The sequence below is a fragment of the Silene latifolia genome, chromosome 1, assembly GCF_048544455.1.
Source record: "Silene latifolia isolate original U9 population chromosome 1, ASM4854445v1, whole genome shotgun sequence".
Lineage (NCBI taxonomy): Eukaryota > Viridiplantae > Streptophyta > Magnoliopsida > Caryophyllales > Caryophyllaceae > Silene > Silene latifolia.
In genome coordinates this window covers 29,773,141-29,791,925 of record NC_133526.1, presented here as the reverse complement: position 1 = coordinate 29,791,925, position 18,785 = coordinate 29,773,141, and the positions used below count along the sequence as shown (strand labels likewise).

Sequence of the window (18,785 nt, the reverse complement as noted above, 5' to 3'; positions counted from 1 at the left end):
TTGCGATCGGGATTTACCGTTTTCTCAAGGATGGCCTTTATCTCCCTATTAGAAACCTCGGCTTGGCCGTTGGTTTGAGGGTAATAGGCCGTGGATACCTTGTGAATCACCCCATACTTTTTGAGAAGAGCTCCAATGGCTTTGTTGCAAAAGTGAGTGCCATGGTCGCTTATCAAGGCTTTTGGAAAACCAAACCGAGAAAAGATGTTGGTTTTGATGAATTCTCCAACTACCTTTGTATCATCGGTCTTGGTGGCTTTAGCCTCTACCAACTTGGAGACATAGTCCACTGCCAAAAGTATATAAACATTGCCACAAGATGCGGGAAAGGGTCCCATAAAGTCAATACCCCACACATCAAATATTTCACAATAGATCATGGGGGTTTGTGGCATTTCTCCTCTTTTTGAAATGTTGCCAACTCTTTGGCATCTATCACATGTCTTCACCATGGCATGAGCATCTCGGAATAATGTGGGCCAAAAGAAACCGCTTTCCAACACCTTTCTTGCCGTTTTCTTGGCTCCAAAATGCCCGCCACAAGCATACTCGTGACAAAACTTAAGAATTGGAAGGATTTCGGTATCCGGGACACATCTCCTAATAACTTGATCGGCACAAAATTTCCAAATATATGGGTCATCCCACACATAGTACTTGGCATCACTCTTGATCTTGTCCCGTTGAGAACGAGAAAGACCCTTTGGAAACTCTTGTAAGACCAAAAAGTTGACTATATGTGCATACCATGGCTCAATGGATGACAATGCTAGGAGTGTGTCATCCGGAAAGGAAGCTTGTATTGGTGATTCCAAGATTTCTTGAGTCTTCTCTTGCACAATTCTACTTAGGTGATCCGCCACCGTATTAGTTGTGCCCTTCTTGTCTTTGAGTTCAACGTCAAACTCACTCAAAAGTAGCACCCATCTCATCAAACGGGGCTTGGACTCCTTCTTGTTCACCAAATGCCTTAAGGCGGCATGATCCGTGAAGATGATGACCTTGGCTCCAAGAATATAAGGTCGAAATTTCTCCAAAGTAAACACCACCGCAAGAAATTCTTTCTCGGTAGTTGTATAGTTTCTTTGAGCCTCATTCATCATTTTCGACGCATATTGAATAACATGAGGTGATATTCCTACCCTTTGGCCAAGTACCGCGCCAAGGGCATAATTGCTTGCGTCCGACATTATCTCAAACGGTTCATTCCAATTGGGAGGTTGAATTATAGGTGCCGAAATAAGCTTCTCCTTGAGCATGTCAAAAGCTCCCTTGCATTCTTCACTCATGACAAATTCACAATCCTTTTGAAGTAGCTTGCATAGAGGAGCGGCAATCTTGGAGAAATCCTTAATAAAACGCCGGTAGAACCCGGCGTGACCTAGGAAAGATCTCACTTCGCGCACATTAGTAGGATAAGGCAAGGTGCGAATGGTATCGACCTTTGCCTTATCAACCTCAAACCCCCTAGAGGAGATCACATGTCCCAAGACTATTCCTTCATCAACCATGAAATGACATTTCTCATGGTTGAGAACGAGGTTGGTATCAATACATCTCTTCAAAACCCAAGTGAGATGACTCAAACAATCCTCAAAAGATTGGCCATGAACGGTAAAATCGTCCATGAATACCTCAATAAAGTCCTCAACATGATCCGAAAAGATGCTCATCATGCACCTTTGGAATGTTCCCGGAGCATTACAAAGACCGAAAGGCATCTTTCTATAGGCAAACGTTTCCAAAGGGACATGTGAAGGTTGTTTTTGTTTGGTCCTCGGGTGCAATTGGGATTTGAAAATAACCCGAGTAGCCATCCAAAAAACAATAAAAAGCTTTTCCCGCTAACCTCTACAACATTTGATCTATGAAGGGAAGCGGGAAGTGATCTTTTCGGGTCACGGCATTGAGCCTACGGTAGTCGATACATACCCTCCACCCATTTTGAACTCGAGTGGGGGTCAAAACACCTTCATGATTCTCGACTACCGTTAGCCCGGATTTCTTTGGGACAACTTGAGTTGGACTAACCCATTGACTATCGGAGATAGGATAGATCATACCTACATGAAGTAGTTTGAGTACCTCTTTCTTCACAACATCCATCATTGGAGGATTCAAACGCCTTTGTGGTTGTCGAACGGGCTTTGCTTCATCTTCAAGAAGAATCCGGTGCATGCATAAAGTGGGACTAATGCCCTTGATGTCGGCCATTGTCCACCCAATTGCTTCCCTGTGTTGCTTAAGAACCCGGATGAGAGCCTCTTCTTGCTCCTTAGTAAGCTTGCTTGAAATAATTACCGGTAAAGTTTCTTCATTTCCTAGAAATGCATACTTCAAGTGGCTTGGTAAGGGCTTCAATTCAACAATAGGAGGCTTGACAATAGAGGGAACGGGTTTATATTTTGGTAGCTCTTCTAATAATTTGGAAGAAAGGAAGAAAATTTCCTGGACAGGGGACATTTCGCACGGTGCGAGAAATGGAGCTGGAAAACTCGCACCGTGCGAGTTCAGTGCTGCCTTCCGGATTTCTTCTTTTTCTTCCCATTCTTCCATTGGGGGATTTTCCTCTAGGTCCTTGATTGTTTCCTGCAAGTCACAAGACAAAGCATACCCCGAATCCTCTCCAACCAATCCATTAGTCAAAACAACATTTAATGCATCAACTTTGCACAATTCATACACGGTTTGCACAATTGGCTCAAAAATTTCAAGAAAACACAAGGATGAAGTCTCGGACGGGTATTTCATAGCCTCATGTATGCTATACTCAATCTTTTCCCCCTCAAATTCCATTGTGAGGCGACCACTAGATACATCAATCTTGGTGTTGGAAGTTCTCATGAAGGGCCTTCCCAACAAAATGGGAGTGGAGCCTTTCTCGGGTTCCATTTCAATCACATAGAAGTCGGCGGGGAAAAGCATTTCCCCCACCTTCACCAAGACATCCTCCACAACCCCTTTAGGATAGATATTGGACCTATCGGCCAAAGAAATGACCGTACGAGTCGGTTTCAAAGGCCCTAACTTGAGTGACTCATAAAGGTAGTTGGGCAAGACATTAATAGATGCACCTAAATCAAGCATAGCATGTTGACAATCCAAGTCACCAATTTTACAAGGGATGGTGAACATGCCCGGATCACTACATTTTTGTGGCAAACGTTTTTGAAAAATGGCCGACACATGTTCACTAGCCCTTACCTTTTTCATGCTTTTTGCCTTGTTGGTCCTCTTAGTAGTGCACAACTCTTTCAAAAATTTTGCATGCTTGGGCACACTACTAAGAAGATTAAGGAGAGGAATGTTTACCTCCACTTTACGAAAGATATCATAAAGGCTTGAAGTCTTCTTGTCAATTATCCTTGTATCATTCAAAGCACTTGGAAATGGAGCTTGTGGCTCATATTCCGGAAGTGGTTCATTCACCCTTACTTGTTGAGGTGTAGATGCTTCCCCTTATTCCACTACCACTTCAATTTCATGTTCAATCACATCCTCCACTTCATGAACAATAGGAAGTGGTATTGTCTTCTTAGGAGCCTTGGGTGCCTCTACCAACTCTCTACCATTCCTCAAAGAGACCGCTTTTGCTTGTTCCTTGTTGGGTGGAGGAATGGTGTGAGAAGGGAGACTCCCTCCTTGGGTGGGTTGGGAATTGAGTGTGGTGAGGATTTGACCAACTTGGGTCTCAAGGTTAACAAACCTAGAGTCGGTGAGTCTGTTTTGTTGAAGCACGGCATTTTGAAATTCCTTGGTATTTTGTAGCAAGACTTGGCTTTCTTTTTGCATTGTCATTTGATTCATAGCAAGTGTTTTCATCATCTCTTCCAAGGAATTTTGGGATTGGTTTTGATTTTGATTTGGCTTTTGAAATGAAGAGTTTGAAGCCCCTTTTTGATTTTGATTTTGGTTATGATTTTGGCTTTGATTTTGGTTTCCACCCCACCCCATATTTGGATGAGATTTCCAACCTTCATTGTAAGTGTTAGAATAGGGGTCAAACTTCCTAAACCCAATAGCCTTCACCGCTTCAATTGCCTCCTCCGTTTGCAAAGATGGACACCCATCGGTGGGATGAGTTGGGTCATTACAAAGACCACAAAATTTCACATGAGAAGCACTCCCACCTCCTTTTGTAAGTTCCTTGACCAAATTGGTAAGAAAATCAACTTTCTCCTCCATATGGTTGGAGCTTTGCCTTGAAGAGGATGTCCCACTTGTCTTCCTAATTCTCCTCCCAAAATTCCTAGAGCTTCCTACCAACCTTTCAATCAACTCATTTGCTTCTTGGACCGATATGTATTCAATTCCACCTTGGGTGGCGGCTTTAATCATTCTAGCATCATACTCAAGTAGACCACCACAAAAGTTCAAGAGAAGGTCGTGATCGGTATACCCATGGTATGGGCAACTAGCAAGAAGTTGTTTAAACCTCTCCCAATACTCATACAAGTTCTCCCCATACATTTGTTCAACATTACTTGTTTCTTTCTTCAATTGAGATGAGAGACTAGCGGGAAAATACTTTTCTAACAAAGCCTTCTTCATTTGATTCCAAGTGGTGATGCTCCCGGTAGGGAGATAATAAAGCCAATCATTTGCCGCGTCCTTGAGTGAGAAAGGGAAGGCCCTTAGTTGAAGTTGCTCATCGGTAACCCCATTAGGCTTCATGCTTGAGCAAACAACATGAAATTTGTTTAGATGCTTGTTGGGATCTTCCGTTCTAAGTCCATGAAATTGGGGCAATTGGTGAATGAGCCCGGACTTCAATTCAAAGGTGGCATTTTCCGCCAAGGCCGGAAAGGAGATACACAAGGGCACTTGTGTAAGATCCGGGGCGGTAAGTTCTTTAATAGTTCTTGGCCGTGGTGGGTTCTCCCTTTCACCATCTCGGTGTGGATCCCCGTCTTCACGATCACCCATGATGATTTGTATGGGTATGGGTTGTTCAAAAGGGATGTTGTGATCTTCTCTTTGGTCTTGTTGAAAACCGGGATCAATTTCTTCAATAACCGGGCTGTCTCTTCTAATACCTCCTCCTATCCAAGCAAGTGATCTTTGAATCTCCGGATTGAAAGGAAAAAGTGGTTCACTTGAATTCCTAGTATTGACCATAAACAATTCTACACAAGAGCACACAATCAAAAAGTTCACCCAAGTGATGAACAAGACACTAACAACAAGAACAAAGAGTAACTAAAACAACTATTCTAAAAACACAAATAACACACTAGCAAAACCGTTACCTTCCCCGGCAACGGCGCCAAAATTTGACACGCCTAAAATGTCGCACTAAAAGACGGCCAAATTAACAATTTATATACCACTAAACACACTAATTAGCACTAATTATAAACTAGTAAAATAGCAAGCAAGGGATCGAACCAAAGAGAAGATGGGTTTTGCAATAGTGAAATTAAAAGAGCAATTAGAACAATTGTGAAAAAAGTAACAACAATTATGTAAAAAAAAGGGGGGGTTTTTGGTTTGATTTTCAATAACAAGTAAAGGAAATTCAAACAAGAGTGCAAAACAAGTAATCAATCAAGAATTTAAAGATGGAAATTAATCAATATTAAGAGAGACTTAACCCGACCCAAAGTTTGGCACTTTAGTTGACAAAACCCCTCAATCAATCCTTCTAATCAATATTATTGTCCTATTAGTGAGATTAAATCTCCAAATTCCCTTAGTTAGAAGTCAATCACAAGGAAATCACACTTAATAATTGACCCAACTTATCAATTCCTCTAGTGGAAATCACACACATAGATTCATTAACAAGAAGATGAAGCAATAGGAATCTAATAGGTGAAATTACTCACAATGAAATCACAATTAATGAGCAATTACAACTTAATCTCTCTAATGTTAATTAAACCAAGAAGAAATCACATTCATTAGTCTAATAACAAGTTGTTGCAACATGGAATTACAAGGAAATCACACTTAATAATCCCAACAACAATAAATTAAGGAACTTGGAAAGATTATGTAACAAGGAAATCACACTTAATCACAATAATCTAACAAGGATTCCAAAATTAAGCAATTAAACAAAAGAGATTAAGAACAATAATAATGATTAAGGAAGGATTAAAGAGTCTTACAACCAAAGATTAAGCCTTGAGTCGGATTAAGAAAGGAGATTAGTTCTCCATAATTAGATCTAAACCCCAATTCAAAAGATGAAAATATTCCCAAATTACAATTTGATTAATTAAAGTGAACAAAAGATGATTAATCTAATTGCAAACTTCCTATTTATATCTACCGAAACCTAATAATTAATGGGCTTAATAAAGGGAAGGCCCGTAATACAAAACGCCATCAAACCCAGATTTCTCGCACGGTGCGAGTTCTGTAGCTGGGAAACTCGCACCGTGCGGCTTTGCTGCTGGAGTGCGTCTTTCTTTCGTTCTTCCTTTGATCCTTTGGAAGGCTTTCTTGTGGAATTTCTTCAAGCTTGTTCTTGGCTCTTCCTTGGACACTTCTCTCGATCTTTTGGCTTCTTAATCTTCACTTGAATTTATGCTAAATGGTGAAGCATATGGAATTGGCTAAATAACGTCAAAAACGTCAAAAACCGTCACCAAGTGCTACCAAATGAGCTCAAAAAGGTGCCAAAATGTAGTAGAAATAGGAGCTCATCAGTAAACAACAAGCAGCTAAGTGGTCTTATAAATAAAGAGTATTCATTCTCATTAAGGACTAATCTCCATAATCACCAAAATCCCACAAAAAATACACTACACACAAAACCTCCCTACAAAACACTCTCTAAACAAATCTCTCCCAAGAGGAAATAAGAGAAAAGAAAATACATTTACATCTCTACAAAAATCTCTCCTAAGAGAAAACTAGAGAAAAGAAAGGACTATTCTTCAATCCGACATCAAGAATCCGTTGCAGTCAGTTAAAGAGAAGCAAGTCAAATTCATCCAAAGGAGAATCAAGTCTTCAAATCAAGACCCTCCTACTCATTCAATTGCGGAAATTGAATCAGTAGAATAACTAGTAGATTGTACCCTAAATTCTTTTGATTAATAAAATAATTATTTTGTTGCATTGTTTGTGTTTTTCTCTATTTATTTGCAGATTAGCACAAATTTGTTGTTACAAATTTGGCACGCTCGGTGGGACATCTCTACTACTCATCTCTTCTTCCACACAATCAAGTTTCACAACAATCGTTTCAATGGCCTCTAACGAAAGCTCGGTCCGTCTCGGTGGGTCTCTCGACAGATCGCCCATTAGTGTTTCTACCAAGAGCAGGACCAGATCCATCCTCTTCCGTACCGCTGCAGCGAGACTCCGTTCTGCATCCGTGCCTACGAGACCCCGCAAATCCAATGTCACTGTCAATGCTCCAAGGGAATCATATGGTGCCGGCAACTCTAGGCCATATGAATATCCTGTGTTCGGTTCATCTTCTCCCGTCCGAGTCGACGACCCTCAGTTTGTCTCGTCAACATTTCGAGAGGTAATGTTCGACACTTTTGAGGAGATGACTGTTCACACTAGCCCTTTGTTCGAGCCATTCACCGTCGAGGATAGCCATAGTAGTGCTAGTTCGTCTCCGTCGTCACCACAAAGGCGTAACGAGCAGATGTCAAGCCAACCGTCATATTCCATGGTGGCACCCGTCATGGTCATTGAGGGCGAAAATATGGAAGAACAGCTTAATAAAATGAAAGCTATTCTTGAAGACCACCAAAAGGAAAACGAAGAGAAATCCAAGCAGATTGCCGCCTTGACGAAAAAGTTGGAGAAGCGGTCTACTTCGTCATTTCAAAATGAAGATAGTGACTATGCCAGCGAGAACGAGGAGGATCGTGATAAGGATAAGTCGTTTACTGCTAAAGACGTCCAAAAGATGATCGCGGAGGCCTTCAAAAGTCAGTTTGATGGAAACTTTCGCTCCGTCGGCAATCACCGTTACGTCAAGCCATATAGTAAGAGGATTGACTATTTGAGGATGCCTATCGGCTACCAGCCACCGAAGTTTCAGCAATTTGATGGAAAGGGCAATCCCAAGCAACATATTGCCCATTTCATTGAAACTTGTAACACTACCGGTACTGATGGCGATCTCCTTGTCAAGCAGTTTGTCCGATCTCTGAAAGGGACTGCCTTTGATTGGTACACAGATCTAAGCGCCGACTCAATCGACAGTTGGGACCAAATGGAAAAGGAGTTCCTCAATCGCTTCTACAGTACCAGGCGTATTGTAAGCATGACGGAACTAACTAACACGAAGCAATGGAAGGACGAACCCGTTATCGACTACATAAGTAGATGGCGCTCGTTAAGCCTCGAGTGTAAATATCGCTTTTCAGAGACTTCTGCTATTGAAATGTGCATCCAGGGAATGAATCTGGATCTAGTTTACATCCTCCAAGGCAACAAGCCGATAACATTCCAGGATTTAGCCACTCGAGCTTACGACATGGAGATTATTATCGCTAGCCATGGGGGACGACTTTTTACTCATTCAGAACCGAAGACGGAGAGAAAGGAGTATAAGAAAAACGACAAGGCGTCCAAGAGCACTTCGAAGGAGGTTATGACGGATTCTACTTCTAATCCGGTGAAAATATCGGCTCGACCAAAAACAGACAAGAAGGTGGCGACCTATTCAAAGGATACACGGAAGCCACGACCAACTTTGAAAGAGCTCGAGAAGAAGAAGTACCCCTTCCCGGATTCTGATCTGGCCGACATGTTAGATGATCTCTTGGAGAAGAAGGTGATCGAGCTTCCCGAGTCTAAACGACCAAGTGAAGCCGAACGCACGAACGATCTGAAGTATTGTCGATATCATAGGGTCGTAAGTCATCCATTGGAGAAATGCATAACCCTCAAAGAAAAGATAATGCAGTTAGCCGAAGACGGGAAAATTCTCTTGGACCTCGAAGATATCGCTGAGTCCAATTACATCGCAGCTCAAGTAAACGACGAAGGTGTTAAAACATGTCCTACTTCGGCAGTTAAAGGATGTGTGCAAATGATTCAGTTCGTAACTTTTGAGCCGGTGAGTGTTGTCATGCCCGGAGAGTTGAAGTTTGTCATATCACCAAATTCCACCGCTCAAAATCTGGAGAGCGACGACGAAGGGTGGACCCTTGTGACTAGGCGTCGACGAAAGAATCAAGGTAGAGAAGTGTCAGTACCCCAAGTGCCAAAACGTCAAAAGTCAACTCGTCAGAAAGTGAGGAAATCTTCATTGAAGGAAGATAGAGGGGTCGTCATGGATTCTTCGCCAGATGTCACATCGTTTAAGAAAATTAAGTCGAGATTACATCAAGTTGTGACATTAGAGGATTATTTTCCTAAGTTCTATCTTGCCAAAGTTTCGGTGAATACCGTGTCCTCTACCGTCATTGAGGAAGAAAGCTGTAAAGATGATGTGGCTAAAGAATCTCCCTCAAAATTGATCGATGGTGCAAAGGTTGATGCAATCTTAGACGCACTGCCTGCACGTATGGGATGACAACAAATGTTTCACTTGCCCGAAGAGATGCGTCAACAATTGTCTTTGGCGATTCTTCAACCAGAAGTGTATGCTGATAAAATTAAAGCTGCGGGAGAGCCCGCGGATCAATCAAAGAAATGTGTTACTTACAATGTCGCTCTCGCTTTTAGTGATGAAGATTTGCTACTAGGCTCAAAGTTGCATAATCGCCCTTTGTTTGTATCAGGATACATTCGAGAAAAGAAGGTGGGCTGCATCTTGGTCGACGGAGGTTCAGCCGTCAACATAATGCCGAAAGCCACTATGGAAGAGCTAGGGATTTCCGTAAGCGAACTAGCCAAAAGTCGCTTGATGATCCAAGGATTCAATCTCGGAGGACAAAAAGCAATTGGCATGATCCGTGTCGAAATCTCGATGGGAGATATGTTATCCACCACACTTTTCCAAGTAATTGATGCCAAAACATCGTACAAGTTGTTGCTCGGTCGACCTTGGCTTCACGAGAATGGTGTTGTAGCGTCAACTCTACATCAATGCCTGAAATATTAAAGAGATGGCGAAAAGAAGATAAATGGTGATGTGAAGCCCTTTTCTACGGTGGAGTCCTACTTTGCTGACGCTCGATTCTATGAAGAGCAGGATGCGCCAAGTGAGATGTTGCCATCCTCGATCATTTCGACGGGAACCAGAATTTCAAAAAAGATAGATGATTCTAAAGTTCCGAGGGCAAAGGAGTCGATGACAGTCGAGCATCACGAGAGCGTCTTCAAAAAGACCAGTCAAACAAATGTGAACTCTGCCGAGAAGAAAGATTCTCTAATCACGCAGAAAACGACGCCGATTCTTAAGTACGTACCAAAATCACGGCGAAAAGAGGGAGAGACACCTTTCGCAGAGTGCGCACCTCGAAATGAAGCATCCACATCAACAAGAACAATTGACGATGACGATCTGCAAACTCTGAGAAACAATGTCATCGTTCCAGTTGCAAGAAACATTCACTCTACAACGAGTAAACAACCTCTACCCGGTTTTACGACAGCATCGATGAAAAGGGACCAAACGGGTGCCAAAGAGTCGACAAAGGGACGATTCGATCCAAATGCTTACAAGCTCATTGGGGCAAGTAATTGAAGTTACCCCGTATGGTTTGAATCAACACAAAAGAAGTTGCACCAACAAGGCAACACGCTTGAAGTCGGAAAGGTTGGTATCGGTTTTTCGCCTCCTGAACCCATTAGAATTTCTGCACGACGTAAGGCGAAGCAAGCTTCATCACAATATATTGCTGCAGATCTCGCAGAAAGTGAAGGCGAGAACACTGAAATGCTTCCGCAAAGGTCTGTTTTTGACAGGCTAGGTCGACCAACTTCTACTCCTCGCTCTTCCGTATTTAACAGGTTGGGAGAAAGGGAAGAGACCGTCCGCGTGCAATTAAATTCAGGTCCGCAACAACAAAGACAAAGTGCATCGGTGTTCACTCGCATTGGAAGAAATGAGGCGAAGAAATCAGTTTTTAGTCGCATTGGTAACTCCAAGGTGCAGAAGAGGCGCCAACAAAAACAAAAGAAGTCTTCGAAGACAAAAGTTGCTATTGACCTCAGCAAAGATATCCACAGTGTCATTCCCTCTAAAATGAAACGTCATCATGAAGTGGAAATAACTATGGATAAGTCGTTGAAAGTAAAAAGTCGTACTGTCATCTTCACAAATCCACAAGAGGAGTCAAGTCAAAGGAAAATCGCTCGGGATTTTGTCTCGTCTAACCATGTGACGGCACAAGAATGCCCGGATTTAGATGACGAGATAGAGGTTGGTGAAATTCCGAAAACTCTTGAAGACGGGGTCGAAGCGACGGTTGATGACTTGAAAGAAATCAACCTAGGCACAACTGAGGAGCCTCGACCCGTCTATGTAAGTTCCCTTCTGACAGATCAAGAGAAAACGGAATATGTTGAGCTTCTATCAGAATATAAAGATGTGTTTGCCTGGAGCTATCAAGAAATGCCCGGGCTGAGTCCTAAAATCGCAGTTCATCGACTTGCAATAAAGAAAGGCGTTTCTCCAAAGAAGCAACCACGAAGACGATTTCGGCCATAAATGTTGCCAGAAATTGAAGCGGAGGTAAACAAATTAATCGACGCAGGATTTATTCCGGAGGTCAAGTATCCGACGTGGATTGCTAACATTGTCCCGGTAAGAAAGAAAAACGGACAACTCCGTATTTGTGCTGACTTTCGAGATTTGAACGATGCTTGTCCAAAGGATGATTTCCCGCTTCCAGTTACGGAGATCATGATTGACGCCACGACCGGGCATGAAGCATTGTCATTCATGGATTGCACCGCTGGATATAATCAAATTCAAATGGCGCCAGAAGATGAAGAAGCCACTGGGTTTCGAACACCAAAGGGCATATTTTGCTATAAGGTAATGCCCTTTGAGTTGAAGAATGCAGGAGCCACGTATCAGCGAGCTATGCAGAAAATTTTCGATGATATGATACATGACATTGTTGAGTGCTACGCCGATGATCTTGTTGTCAAATCCAAGAAAAGGGTCGATCACGTGAAAGATCTTCGAACGGTTTTCGAGAGACTACGAAAGTGCAAGCTCAAGATGACTCCAAGTTTTTGGGTTTCATCGTACGTCACCGAGGAATTGAGATAGATCAATCCAAAATCAAGGCAATAAAAGGCATGCCTGAACCGTCTAAACTTAAAGATCTTCGAAGTCTTCAAGGGCGTTTAGCTTACATACGCCGATTCATTTCCAATTTGGCAGGACGATGTCACCCGTTTAGTCATCTAATGAAAAAAGGTGCTCCTTTCGAGTGGGACGAATTGTGTCGGAAAGCTTTCGATGACATCAAGAAGTATTTATCAAATCCTCTAGTATTAGGAGCGCCAATTCCTGGGAAGTCGATCATTCTGTACATATCGGCTCAAGAACACTCGATGGGGGCATTATGTGCTCAAGAGAATGAAGACGGTAAAGAAAGAGCCCTATACTATTTGAGTCGCACACTTGTTGGAGCCGAATTGGAATATTCGCCCATTGAGAAGATGTGTTTAGCTCTCATCTTCGCCATCCAAAAGTTGCGCCATTACTTTCAAGCTCACACCGTCCACGTCATTTCTAAAGATGATCCGATCAAGTACATTTTGTCGAGGCCAGTGCTCTTGGGACGACTCGCCAAATGGGCCGTGCTGTTGAAGCAGTATGACATAGTTTACATTCCTCAAAAGGCTGTCAAGGGACAAGCGTTGGCGGATTTCTTAGCGGATCATCCAGTTCCGGGAGAATGGAGTTTCTCTGACGAACTTCCCGGAGAAGGAGTCTTATACATTGACGTTCTTCCTTCTTGGCAGATGTACTTTGATGGAGCCGCTCGTCAAGACGAAGCAGGAGCCGGAGTCATATTCATTTAGCCGGAAAAACATCTCCTGACATATTCATTCATACTTCCAAAGTTGTGCACAAATAACGCTGCCGAATATCAAGCTTTGATCATAGGCTTACAAATGGCTCTCGAAATAGGATGCAAAGATCTGGATATATACGGTGATGCCAAGTTGATAATCAATCAATTGCTCGGCGAGTACGAAGTCAAAGAAGAAAGTCTTATGCCATATCATAAATTAGCTTCCCGGTGCCTCCAAAAACTTGATTCGGTCTTCTTAGGTCATATACCAAGGAGTGCCAACAAGATGGACGATGCTCTCGCAAATCTCGCAGCCACTTTGGCACTGGGGGCAAGTATTCCTTCTTTAGTTCCGATTTGCAAAAGATGGGTAGTGTTGCCAGAAGAAGAAGATGACGATTTGACAGAAGACGTCAATGCAATTTCGGTCTATGTAATCAATAAAGAAGATTGGCGTCAGCCGATCATCGATTACTTGGAGCATAAAAAGTTGCCAAATGATCCCAGGCACAAGACTGAGGTGCGACGTCGCTCTGCCCGCTTCATCTACTACAAAGGTATTTTGTATCGTCGATCGTTTAATGGACTTTGGTTACGATGCCTCGATGAAGATGAAGGTCTGCACACCATGGAGGAGGCACATGCCAGCATATGCGGTGCTCACCAATCGGGACCGAAGTTGTGCGATCGAATCAAAAGAATGGGCTATTATTGGCTGACAATGGTGCAAGATTACATGGAGTATGCGAAGAAGTGTGACGCTTGTCAGTTTCATGGAAACTTCATTCATCAACCGCCTGAGGTGCTCCACCCTACAATTGCATCGTGGCCATTTGAAGCTTGGGGACTCGATGTAGTTAGACCCTTACCAACTAAGTCGTCTGCCGGACATCTATTCATCTTGGCCGGAACTGATTATTTTTCGAAATGGGCGAAAGCGGTTCCTCTTCGAGAAGTGAAAAAGGAGAATGTTGCAGATTTCGTACGAACGCATATCATATATCGATATGGAGTGCCAAGGTATATCATTACCGAAAATGGCAAAAAATTTTACAACAAACTCATGGATGCATTGATGGAAAAGTTCAAATTCGTCCAACGTAATTCTTCGATGTATAATGCGCCAGCCAATGGTCTCGCCGAAGCTTTCAACAAGACTCTTTGCAATTTGTTGAAGAAAATGGTTTCAAAATAAACGCGTGATTGGCATGAGAGGCTCGGGGAAGCACTTTGGGCTTATCGCACCACGTATAGAACTCCAACCCAATCAACACCTTTTGCCTTGGTTTATGGTGTGGAGGCAGTCCTTCCACTTGAATTGGAAATTGCTTCTCTCGTATGGCCATACAAATGGGTTTAGCGGAAGGCGAAAATGAAAAGCTGTGTTTAGCCGAGCTCGAAGCTCTTGATGAGAAAAGGCTCGATGCGCAGAAGAAACTGGAGTGTTATCAGGCGCGATTATCAAGGGCGTTCAACAAGAAGGTTCGTGCTAGATCTTTCCAAGTTGGCGATATGGTCCTGGCAGTCCTGAGACCCATCATCATGCCTCGTAAGGACGGAAACAAGTTCACTTCCAAGTGGGACGGGCCTTATATTGTGCAAGAAGTCTACACCAACGGCGCGTACAAGATTGTTGATAATGATGGAGTACGTGTTGGTCCGATTAATGCCAAGTTTTTGAAGCGCTATTACACATAAGGTGACGATTCTGCAATAAGCTCCTGAGCACGAGCCTAAACTGGCAAAAAAAAAAAAAAAAATTCCAAACACAAACTTCCCTTTGACGAACTTCGTTGGCTTGATCCTGCAAAGTATTATTATTTTGTAGGTACGTAGGCAGCTTAAGTTAAAAAATCTTTTACTTAGGTGCGGCTAAACCCCCCAAACAAAATCACCTTTCCTTCTGAACTACGTTGGCTTGATCTCGTAAAGTATATTTATTTGTGCTTTGTGAGTACGTAAGCAGCTGAAGTACGCCATTTACTTTAGTCCAGCCACATCAAACAAAAAAATCACTCCTGGCCCATAAGAGTATAAATTATGAACGGCAAAATGAAATGGATAAGAGAGATTGAGAAATAAAAACAAGTAAAGCTCAATTTATTATTATCCATGTTTCAAAAAAAAAACACACACACACACACACACTTCTAAGTGCCCCCCCCCCTCCAAAAAAAAGAGCGTCTAAAAAAAATATATACAATGAATGACATCAGGAGACCATGCTAAGTTCTTTAGAGCTTTAGATGATTCAGTGAAAGTTTTTTCGACATGTTCAATCTTCTCGACTGCTTGCCTTGCAGTCATCATACGAGCTTCCAAGGAGGACTCCTCTTGAGTCGAAGTCTCGACAACTGAGGCCTGGTCGCGTTCTTCTTTGTCCGCAACAGCAATAGACGCAATCAATTGTTGTTGCTTCGCTCTTTCTTCCTCTAATTCCTTCTTCAACTGCTCCTTCTTCGCCACAGATTCCTGCAAGTTTCCTCGAAGAGCCGCAACTTCTTTTCTCGCTCGATTTACCAAAGATGCAGCACTCGAGATGCGGTCTTTGACAGCCTTAATCTGTTCCTCGAACTCTAAAGGAGTAGGCTGGCTCATCGTGTGATCTTCTCCCATAGATTGAAGAACTGAAGCAGATCTTAGATAATTTTGGACATTAGCATGAAGGAGTAAGGCATCAACATTCTTTGACTTTAAATACTCGAAGAAAGTCTCGCACTCCTTTTCATATGCTGGAATTTTGTCAAGGGAAGATTTCAACAAATTTTCTCGCAACTTATTAGCCATGGACAAATACGCATGTCGTTCAACTTCAAGGATCATGTGTTGTGTATTGAAGGAAAATCCTTTGACTTGAGAAGGCTCCACTTTATCAATCACTTTTTCAATATGAGTGACCGGAAAATCGGTGTGGCGCTCGTCAGAGGCATAGAACTCTGTAAAAAAAAGAGAGAGAAAGGGTAAATAATAAAAAAAGGGAGGGAAAGAAGAAAGCGCTGAAAATTGTGAACTTACCTCATTAATAGCAGGAATGTCGCCGACGACAAGATAATCGTCTGCTTCAACAGGGTCGTCGAGGAGGTGCCGAATACTAGGTTCCTCGGTTTTGCCGGAAGATGGAGGAGTCGGGTTAGAAGTAGGTTTCACCTTTAAGGAAACTGTCTGACTTTGGGCACGCTTTATTTTCTTCGTCGGTGGCGATACAGCATAATCTGCGGACGGTTGGATTAAGCTCGGTGAAGTCGTCACTTTCAAAGGACGCACAACATTATCCGGGTACGGTAAGGCTTGAACTATAGGTTGCAGATTAACACTCTCTAGCCTTCTTTTCACAGCCGGGTTGGGATCATTGTCGTCAGGAGACTTGGAAGATCTTCTAACCTCGTTCGGAAGCGGAGACTTGGAAGATCTTCTAACCTCGTTCGGAAGCATTAACACAGAAATTCCCTTCAACCAATTAGCATAAGCCGGAGTGACTAAAGTGCCAATTTTCAGGTCTTCTCGCGGAATGATGAACTTTGATTTCGTTCCTAAGCATGTTGAAGACGTAAACAATTGAAAAAGGCGCTCAAGGTCGCTGCTGCGAATGTCACGAGTAAGTGCACCTGGAACATCTTGACGAAAACCCAGTTGCCGAGCGAAACGGTGAGGACTATACGGTTCAATGATGTAGTTGTCCTCATGTCTTAGAGTTAAGAAACTCGACCGCGAAGCAATGAGAAAGTCTGTGGGCCGACGTATGTTACGACCATCATCTACGTGTTCCGCATCTCCCTTGGCTCCATTAAATGTGGAGAGCCATGAAACCTGGTTACCAGACTGAATTAGTCTCCTTGCCTCTTCGGAGCGGAAAGTCTTGGCGGCATCCAGGCCCTGAAACTCAATCATGGTTCCTTCAACAGACGAGTGGCTAGGGGATTTATGCGAATGATAGTATTTGGCAATCCATCCATAAACATAGTGCGCAGCAAAGTGACCGTGATCTTTGCCCGGCGTTGCCGAAGTAGAAATGTCATTCAGACCTCGATAAATGCTTGCTAGCACCGGTATTGCTAGATAGACCATCTGACTGTTCGCTAATAGATAAAAAACTTTAAAGACGCTTGCTTGGATGTGGCCAAGGTCGCGGATAGGGAGAACGAACGCGCAAAGCCAGCAAGAAATAAAAGCTGCAAGATATGTTTCTCGTCTTTCTGCCTCGGGAACACCTAAAATTGCAAAGAAGTCATGAGTGGTCTCGTCCCATTCAGAAGGCTCTCCGAAATTTTGTCGTAATGTCGGGAAATTTGGCTCGTAGACGAGGGAAAATACTTGTGCACGCCTTTAAACCAAAAGTGACACCAGTCTGAAAATGAGACTTTGCCGTTCTTCTTTGCCGAAAGAGCAATCCGATGAAATTTTGAAAATAAATGCTTGCAGCTTGGGGGCAAATGTGCTTTGCCACTCTCATCGGAACCTTGGAGTTCTAAAACCGAAGGCACGACTTCGTCATAAAGTAAGCCTGTTAGAGGAAGACCGGTGATGGACCGAATATCCCAAAGACTGATCGAAATTTCTCCTTCTGCTGTTAGCAATGTATTTGTCTCCGGGCACCAAAAGTTGCAAAAGGACTCAACTAATGAAGTGCTGCGACGATAAAGGAAAAGTGAAGCACAAACTGCTTCATAAATGTAGACGGATTTCAGACTGCTGCGGCACTCGCGAAGAACGTCCTCTAGCCATTCCCAGTAACGCGGAATGTAGTAAAATTCGGATCCAAAGCGAAAATTGGCATTGCGTTGAACTTCACCTCTGGAGATTCGAGAGTGTAGCAACTTAAATAAAGTCGGCATGGCATCAGTGTTATTATGGTGTGAAGAAAGTAGCACCGGGCACGAGTTTTCGACTTCTTGCCACCAGGATTTCAGGTTCGGTGGGTATATCAGCGGTAACCATGATTCAGCAAAGGGACCCGTCGTAGAAGGAAACATGGCGTGTTTGACTCCCTTATTCATGTCACTGACATCATCAACCGTCACTAGGTACTCTTTGCCAGTCGTCGTGGACTTGCTCGCTTTGAAATGCACCATATCGTCTCCTAAAGAAAAGAAAAAAAAGAAAAACCAAATTATTTCTTTTTCAAAAATTCTTTAAAGGAAGTTTAAAGAAGGGTCATGTGTGAGGTAGTGGCCCACGTGCTCCCAAAACAAAAGAAAAAGTACGAAAGTACTCAACAAACAAAACCAAAAATAAGAAGGCAAACTTTCTGGTTTTGTCAAATTTCCAAATAAACAAAAAAAAAGGGAAAACTCCAAATAAAAAAAGAAAAAGAAAAAAGAGGAGTGAGAAAGTAGAGAGCACGGAGGGAACAAACAAGAAACACCCAAATCAGGTTGAAATCCCAAATCAATTTCTTATATTGTTTTCCCAAATCAAGTCCCAAATTAAATATGCCATTGTTTTCAAATTTGCTCATGTTTCTGCATGTGTCAAGGTGAACTCAAGTGCACTGTATCTCAAATTGTCCACCAAATGAAGTTTATTTCCGGTAGTTGTCGTCGTCGAAGCCGCATGCCGAAGATGACAATTAATTCGCTTATGGGTCTATTGGCACACTCGGGTTTCGGAGGTCATGGCGTGACCTTCAATTGGCGCCTGTTTCGTCTTCGCTGTCGGAAGAGGCTCGAATTCGGCTATAAACAACATGTCTCACAAAGCTTCGTGGCAGTGACAAAGTTACAGGTTATTTGGCTGCTGCATACACACGAGATTGGAGGCCTCGCGTCACTTGGGGCGTCGGATCCGTCAACAAGGAGAAGCCATTGTAAATCTCATCGGGCCTAGTCGGTCGAGGAGCATTGAGTACACGGCGAAGATAAAGCAATTCGTGATGACGAGGAGTGC

At 42.9% G+C, this 18,785-nt stretch overlaps 2 protein-coding genes across 2 annotated transcripts; both read left to right on the top strand.

The window, feature by feature from the left end:
* The first annotated feature begins 9,523 nt into the window (after positions 1-9,523).
* On the top strand, positions 9,524-11,578 carry LOC141643048 (uncharacterized). Its single transcript, XM_074452073.1, has 3 exons — positions 9,524-9,945; positions 10,030-10,600; positions 10,646-11,578. Exons 1-3 carry the CDS (start codon positions 9,524-9,526, stop codon positions 11,576-11,578), a joined length of 1,926 nt encoding a protein of 641 aa, XP_074308174.1.
* Positions 11,579-13,002: 1,424 nt separating this feature from the next.
* LOC141643031 (uncharacterized) lies at positions 13,003-14,097 on the top strand. Its single transcript, XM_074452051.1, has one exon. It carries the CDS (start codon positions 13,003-13,005, stop codon positions 14,095-14,097), a length of 1,095 nt encoding a protein of 364 aa, XP_074308152.1.
* Positions 14,098-18,785: the final 4,688 nt, after the last annotated feature.